Genomic DNA, 8,289 nt, shown 5'->3' with positions numbered 1-8,289 from the left:
CAACGCCAATAAGGGAATTGATTGTGTCACTGTAGAGAGGCACTATGACCAGGAAAAGGGAACACAAACAATATACTATAGGGAAGAAGAGGCTAAGCTGTGGAGACATAAAAACCAAAAAACAAACAAAAAAACCAGCATTTGTTAAAAGATGCAACAAATACTCTACTGTAAAAATTCAGGCTTTGCAGATTAAAGTCAGACATGTCAATAATAAAAGTATGTACTGAATCTTTTGACTGCTTACAGTCAGCATAATTTGTTAGCTTCGGTGTACAGTGCTGAGAGCCTCTTATTTGGCACACATCTGAGCATTTGACTATTTCATTTTTTTCAGGCCTGCATAAACCCAGTTCCTTTACAATTAGTAAAAGATCAACCTTTGAAAAAAGTACTTTAAAACTGAGCAGTAATGGCTATCTTTCTCTTCAACTTCAGTTCTGAATTTTTAAGGGTAATTTTGATTGGGAACTAGCTCACTAGACCTTTAATTACCATCTTGATGCTGTAGAACTAATGGACTGATTTACAACCATTTTGTGTGGTCACTTAAAAAAATATCATACCACAAATAAGGGAAGTTGGGGCCACAAAGCTGATAAGAAGACTGGAGCACCTTCCCTACGACAACAGGTTGAGAAAGTTGGGGCTGTTCAGCCAAGAGAAGAAAAGTCTGCATGGAGACATCATAGCAACCTTCCAGGGTCTTAAGGGGGCTTACAAGGAAGCTGGAGAGGGATCCTTCGTCAGGAACTGTAGTGATGATAGGACAAGGAGTAATGGGTAAAAACTGAAAGAGGGGAAATTCAGGTTAGGTATTAAGAGGAAATTCTCTACTGTGAAAGCGGTGAGACATTGGAATAGGTTGCCAGGGAGGTTGTGGAAGCCCTAACCCTTGCAGTGATTCAAGGCTAGGTTGGATAAATCCTTAGGCAACCTGGTATAGTGGGAATTGGCCCTGCCTATGGCAGGGATGGTTGGGACTCTGTGATCTTTAAGGTACCTTCCAAATCTTAACATTTAAGAATTCTGTGATACTATGGAAGTTTCGATAACCTCTTTATGAATTTATCTTTCACCCATTTTTTTTACTGTGTCTAGTAGTGAGCCCTCTCATGAGTCCAGGAGTTGACATTTGAATACCAGCTGAAATTGGTGAGAGTTTACTGGTATAAATACTTTTTTTCCCTTAAAAAGGTTAAAAATTATGAAAACCAACTGCTACGTTTCAGAAAAGGAAACGTTGTATGTGGAGCTGTGGTGTTGAATAGGCTGGCAAATGCTGACAGGAATTAAACAGTCATTGTGTCTAATCTGACTGTAATCCTTAGTAGAGTCAGAGGCAAAACTGCCAAAAAGGCAAGATTTAATCTTTATCTTCCACATATTTTGTGGGAAAGTTTGGAAATTGAGTGTGCACACACTTCAGGAAAATTTGGTCTGCTGTGGAAAATTGGGAAGTTTTCTAGCAGGAAGTACTTAGGATATTTTATGCCTTTGTTTGAACCTTTTTTAAATTAATCAGAATGTTACACTTAAATGGAAAAAAATGTGTTTGTAAAAATGAGGCAGGAGTTTTGGAAGAGAGATTGACAAAGAAGATATGTTTGGGGGGTGTGAATTTTTAATTCTCTTAATTCTTACTGCATCACTGCAGAGCCAAAATGCAGGTCATGGAGCCAACAAACAGGAGCCAGTGCATGCTTCTGTGTGCCTGCTGTGTATTTCCATCCTTGCTTCCTGGACAATCACTGGATTAAAACTAGAAACAGGTTTTAGGCTCACTTTGTTTCTGTGCAGTCTCCCTGGCCTAAGTGATAGTCAAATGCTCTTGTAAGTCAATCATTAAACTTGCATTTTACTGTCTATGACCACGATGCAGTGGGAGGGAACATTCAAAATATATTTGATTATTTAAGCTAACTTCTGTGTGAGCAGAATTGTGAACATTTATGGGCTTTGGAGGGATTTTGCTCTGTTTGTTAAATCACGTAGGTTTGATCTGTATTAACCTCTCTGGAGCCTCCATCACCAGCTCTACTGAGGTCTGCTATTCTTCCAGGATGGGCTAAGAACCCCAGAAATTTATTTATTCCTTATTTGTGTGGAAACAAAAATTATTGTAAGTCTGAATGAAAGAAGAATAAATGGGATATATAATTTCAATTTCACAGCAAAACTACCAGAAGAGATGTTCTTGTGGACTCTAATGGGTTTTGCTCCTCCATCTTGTGTTTTGAGAGGATTTCTATGGCTAATAAATAATCTATAACGTAACTGGTACTGTTATGGTTGTGATATTAAAGATCATATAAACACATGCATTAGTTGGCTTTTAGAGCTTTTTTCCTGTCTTTTTTACTTACTTTAACAGGCCGTGGTCTATGTGGCTGAGTATATCTCAAATATATTAGTCCTGCAATAGATAGACCCACAAAGAGCCAGTAGTTGAAGCAGTAGTAATTAATAAGGAGGAAAACATCTTCCACAAGGAGATAAAGCAAAGTCATTAAACCCTAGAGATAATAAAAACAAAGACTTTTTAACGTGAAAATAAAGACAGAGTAAAATTATAAACTGGCCTGTTTCCAACCTATTTGTATGGGCTTAGGATATCAGGTCCTTGAAAGAAGGACATGGTCCGCTCATAAATTGAGACCATTAGAGTAAATTTTGTGCCCTGCAGGTGTGCAATACTGCCTGCACAGAAAGACCTAAACCACCAGGAATTCAATGTCTATTTTAACAGATGAGCAGAAAGAACTTCCACTTTCCACATGAAAAATGTGAATGGTGATATATTAAGAGAGTATAGATCATCTTACTACTGCAAACAGAATCCCTGTGAGAAGAGTCTTCATAATGAAATTACAATTTTTAGTAAATTATTCTATGTCAAACAGGATCAGTATGATAACCTATTCATAAATGTTATCTAACAGAGGGCAATGGCAGACACCAAATAAAATGCACACTCAAATACATAGATTATTTATGAAAATTACTTCCACTAATTCTATAACTTGTGGCACAATTGTGTGTCACAAGATCTCATTTGTATAGTGACAGCAGAAAAAAGTCAATAGGGCTATAGGCATCCAATGGTAGAAATTTAATTTTAAGAGCTTTGTCACTTCTGTAAAAAATAGAGTTGTAGAACATCAACCTGTGGCAGGGTCAGAGAGATGTTCCTGACATACTCTCCTCCAGTGACACTCTAAAAGCTCACATTAAAGACTTAAACAGCTCCTGTCTATACCATTACATATTTAGCCATTCTCGGTTTTCTCAGCAATGCTATTGTACTTCTCACTAATATTGTTTGGAGAGTGTATGAACATGAACCAAGCCATTCTCTTTCCCACCCCCTCAATGAGTTTTAGAAGTTTTAGAAGTTTTGTGGGCATTTGCAGAAGATGTCCCCAGGGCAGGAGAAGCCCATGAGAAGTCCAGGGCAAAGCAGAGATGTTTTACCCGAGGTCCAGACCCCAACTGCCCCAGCCAGGCATGAGGCTGAGGTGTCACTTACATTGAACAGGAGAGCAGGGACTGGTGTGAAGCACTTTATGTGAATCAAGCTCAGACTGACAGGGAGGTGTCCTTCCCTGGCTCCAACATAGAAAAGCCTAAAAAAAGACAAAGGGAAATCAACCATACAGCCAAGGAATAGCTTTTTGCTTCCTGACAAAGCAAAGAAATAATTCTTTTATTACTCTGTTGTAAGTGCTGCTCTCTTCTCAAGTGGCTTTGGTTTATCAAACGGTGCTGATCATGAGAAGATGTCTGATTGTAACAATCTCTCCATCATAAACGAACAACTTGACATGGCAAAAATTAACTGTGTCACTTTTACCAAACAGCAGTAAAGAATGCTGATTAACAATACACGATTCCTTTTCAATTATTTAAAATAAATGTTATATTTCATACCGAGATGCTGCAATAATTGATGAGTTTAAGCCACTATAGCAAGACATGGCCACTGCTATAGGAATTATCCACTTGGCATGACTAAGGGTTTCACCTCCAAATGTCTGTAACAGAAGAAAATAATGGTGAGGCCTACTATGTTAAGCATATGGATAATCCTGAGGAATTCTCATGAAAACACAACAGCCCAAATGTAGTGTCTTAGCCCATACTTTTTAATGACACCCAATAATGACTTGGGAAATGAGAATTTGAAAAAGCTGATCAGTATCAAAATAAAAATTGCAGATATATTAAAAAAGATTAAAAAAAATTCTAAGCCTAGATTAAGTCATTGATGGAAAAGAAGATGATGTATTGGCTTTAAAGTATTCTGACAAATACCGACTGTAGTAATCCATGAATTATCATTTGACTTCTGTATAAAATATTGATAAGGTTTTAAGAAATATTTCAGTGCACACTTCTGCATTGAAAATATTGCTGTGGTCCTGCAGCGTTAAATGTTACACACTGTACATCAGAATGATAACAAAAAAACCTGGTTCTCCTACCACCCAGACTTTCTACAGATCTTTGATCCTGGCAAAAGCATCTTTCCTATGATGTAGTGCTAAGAGCAGGATTTACAGAGCATGTAAGAGGATTTTTCAAGAGCAGATTTATCGGATACATTCTTGATATGCACCTTCTAATATACCGGTACTGTTACATGAAAAAAAGTGTTTTAAGCTGCCTTCAGCATGACAGTATTTCAGCTGTTTGCCAAGTATGCTACCTAAAATTTTCCTGTAGTGTCTTTTGTTTGGGTTATGTTCCACAACTTACCACAGCCACCGCATCACTTGTGAGGAGAGCTGACATGTCCAACACTACATAGTATGCTATATTAGTCAACAAGTAAATAATAGCTACAATAGGCATTGAAATTGCAATAGAAAGAGGTAGATTCCTGCAAAAGGAAAACAGAAAAATTATTTCATGTTATTTAAATGAGAAATACTTAAATGGAAGATTGGTCCCTGGTTCAAACATTTGTGAATGGATACCTCCATCATGTCTTGTAATCCATCATTTTGAAGCACGGGGTTACTAAATAACATGCAGCCATATGTGAAACAATCCCATAAAAAGCTTAGTTTTTTGCTTGAATGTCTGTCATAAGTTAAAAAAAAAAAAACCTTAAAACATTCACACATGTAAATTTAATATACTGAATTATATAATATGAAGCAATTTGAGAGCACTCAAACAATGAGATTTAAATGCACACTTAGGTATTTTCTTTTTCTGACTCATAACCTACACATGTCCCAAGACAAGGTGGACTATATCAGCTTGAGTGGCTGATGCACACCAACTACCACAGGGCTGACATCCCTACAGAAGGGAGGAGATGATATTTGCCCATGAAGAGTACTGCTGAAGATCACATCATAAAAGCCATAAATCTGACGCACTCTCACTCTACTGGTGGCAAAAGATATCTTGGAAAAATAATTTTGTCTAACTGAAAAGAAGTAGGGAGTTTTAGAGGGCTAGACAGACCTTTGCTTTTCCTTGCTTTCAGCAGGGATTTGTTCTCCTTCTTTAAAAATTGTTGTCTGAAGTGTAAGATGTAAAATACATACATATAGGTAAATGACTCATTAGTGTGATAAAACTGATGAATGGGCACAATAATCAGAAGGAGTTCTCCTACTTACTCCCTCGTTTGAAAAGAATAAGGTTTTGGAGAGAGAATAATTTGACTAATTTCCAATCAGAAACAAATACAGAGTGGCTTGCCCTGCCATCACCTGCCAGTGATTCAAAGGAAAGTGATTCATGTGTTTACCTCTCAGGATTCTGCATTTCCTCGGTGACATAGTTGAGCGTGTCCCATCCTGAGTAGGAGAAGAGGGCAGAGTAGAGAGCCAGGGCGATCATCCCTGGGTTTGTTGCCGAGCCCTCGAATGGAGCTCTCAGGTTTTCTGTTTCCCCTGTACAAATGGCAGGTGCCAATTGCCTGTTACATTTCAAGGATTACAACTTAGAAGGGCACTACACCTGAAGTGTCAGCTAACCAAAAGGAAATAACCCCCACTGCATCCAACAGCATTACTGTATGTGAAAGTGCACAGCTTACATTTTTATTTAACAAACAGAAGAGTTTCAGTCAGGTGTTCAGACAGCTACACTTGCACAGGGAGAAAACAGAACACATTTTCCCATGTTTGTTATTTGGATGTGACTTTTGTAATTCTACCAGATTTCACAGAGTCCTCTTCTGGCATTACTGCCGAGCCTACCGAAGGAGGGAGCCGTACCAAGGGCATGCACTACTCTGCCAGCCAGGATGAGGTACTTGGCAAACCCAATTTCAGTTCCTGAATCTGTCTCATATTTCTTCCTAAAATCGGTGCTTTTATTTTTCAGATGAATCAGCGGCCACTAGAGGGGGACCTCCTGTAGGCATGGTTTTCAGGGGGATGCTCTGACCCACAAGGGTGTTCCCCAAAACTAAGAGATGAGACTTAAAAATCTTTCTTTTAAAAATTCTGCTGTAGTTTAGCAACATCGGTTGAGATGAGAACCTGCAGAATGCTGCAAAATAGGCGAAATGCTAATGAAACTGCATAAGCCTCCACTGCCATCCTGGAAAGGGGAAGAAAGGCCTTACTGAGTTTGCAGAAGGAAAGTCTATTATCTAATGCAAATGGAATTGGGTTAAGTATTAAGGGAAGACAGAAGCATGCTGAAACCTCAATTAGGAAAGAAAGTAATGTCTTTGTTGTAAAATGAAAGCACTGATTCGACTAAGGAGTTTATAGATACTACAAAGGCAATTCAGTCATTGAAGAGCAGGAGACTGAAGCAAAGAAGAGAAGCTATGAAATGTACACATACTTTGGAGAAGAAAATGGTTGGAATGCAAAAAAAAAGAAAAATCCAAAATGATCAAGAAAAGCTTTTTGGGTTTTTTTGCTAAAGACAGCTCATATTCAAAATCAGATATATTCAGAGTATTTTAACACAAGAAGTGTATCCAGGCACATCAGAAAGAATATGGCAGGGCTAAAACATCATAACTGTTCCTCTCACTAAAACAGCTGCTGACCTTAAGAGTCATTGACCTGGTCACAGCTTCCTCCAGAAGTCTACATTATTCCTCCTCCCAGTCCTTCCTGTATTTAAGTGCTCAGTTCTGCTTAAACAAAGCAGAGATGAGACCTTTACTACCAGTAAAAGCTCTCAGCATTTCGTGTTCCTCACCATAATGTTTCCTCTGTGCTTTAACCCTCCCTGACCCCACAGAGCAATGCAGAGGAAACAAAGTGGGCTGTATGTGGGACCAGAGGGAGCAGCCCCTGGGTCCAACAGCACACCAGTGAGTGGGACAGGAGTTTTGAAGGAGGCAGTTTGAAAGCAGAGGCAACGCTGCTACAGAGCTGACACCACAGAATCACACCTTTAAAAAACTGCAGCAGTTTTATGAGGGGAACTACTCCTTCATGCAACTGTGGCCCTTAAGCAATGCTGCTTCCCTGAATCTTCACGTCCCTGCCCTTAGGACTGGGTTTGGTTGTCCAGGTTTCTTTAGACTTCAACCAACTGGTGACACCTGATATGCACAGATAATGGCTTATCAAAAAAGCTTTCTTAAAGTCTGGTGTAGCTGCACAGTGTAACAGCTGAAGCATCTGCAGCCAAGGAAAGAAGGAGGCCCGCAAACAAGGAAAAGCCAGCACGCTCCTTAGGTTTTATAAGCTAATTTAGCAGGAGAAAAAGATAATTCCTAAGCTGAAGAGGGGAAACCATCTTTATTTCAACTGAGTAAAGATAAAATGGCTATGCAATTTAAGAATTTCAAAGCAAATAAAAATGTAAAAACCTTAGTAATCTAAGCAGCAGAACTAGAACTGGAAGAGACTTCACTGTGGCAGAGGCCCAAATTAATAAAAGAAAATCTATTGCCATATGCAAAGATCAGAGAATCATAATAAACTACTCTCCAGGTTTTCAGTGCGTTCAGTTCAGCCCAGTTATTGCTGAGAGGAGGTGGTTCATCTGCCCTGTGACGCCTTACAGTAACACCATACCACAGTGATTCACAGAACTGCACTGTTACAGTCTTCTCCTCTGTTTCTAGGAACAAACATGCCCTCTCCCAAATCCCACCTATGATTTACCCTCTCTGATCCTCTCCCTGGGCAGGGTGCTGTGGCCAGGGGTGGTGCTGGTGGGGTGAGGTGGGGGGAGAATGGTGGTGGTGGGAACTGTGAGGAGCAATGCAATTTCTGTTTCACTGTTCTGTTGTAAGACAAGTAGTAATGCCTAAGTCAGACACCAAGGCTGACTTTAAACTAGTCAGCAGGA

General features: G+C 39.3%; 1 protein-coding gene across 1 annotated transcript in view; it reads right to left on the bottom strand.

The window, feature by feature from the left end:
- LOC103613442 (Y+L amino acid transporter 2-like) overlaps positions 1–8,289 on the bottom strand; it is a 20,885-nt gene that overhangs the window by 3,899 nt on the left and 8,697 nt on the right. Inside the window, 6 exon segments of the mRNA XM_017731062.1 lie at positions 2–97; positions 2,367–2,516; positions 3,530–3,626; positions 3,931–4,034; positions 4,759–4,882; positions 5,768–5,912. Coding sequence (XP_017586551.1) covers positions 2–97; positions 2,367–2,516; positions 3,530–3,626; positions 3,931–4,034; positions 4,759–4,882; positions 5,768–5,912 — 716 coding nt within the window.

This window comes from Corvus brachyrhynchos, unplaced genomic scaffold (genome assembly GCF_000691975.1).
Source record: "Corvus brachyrhynchos isolate BGI_N302 unplaced genomic scaffold, ASM69197v1 scaffold293, whole genome shotgun sequence".
Lineage (NCBI taxonomy): Eukaryota > Metazoa > Chordata > Aves > Passeriformes > Corvidae > Corvus > Corvus brachyrhynchos.
The sequence above is the reverse complement of the archived record's forward strand: the minus strand, read 5'-3'. Positions and strand labels throughout refer to the sequence as shown.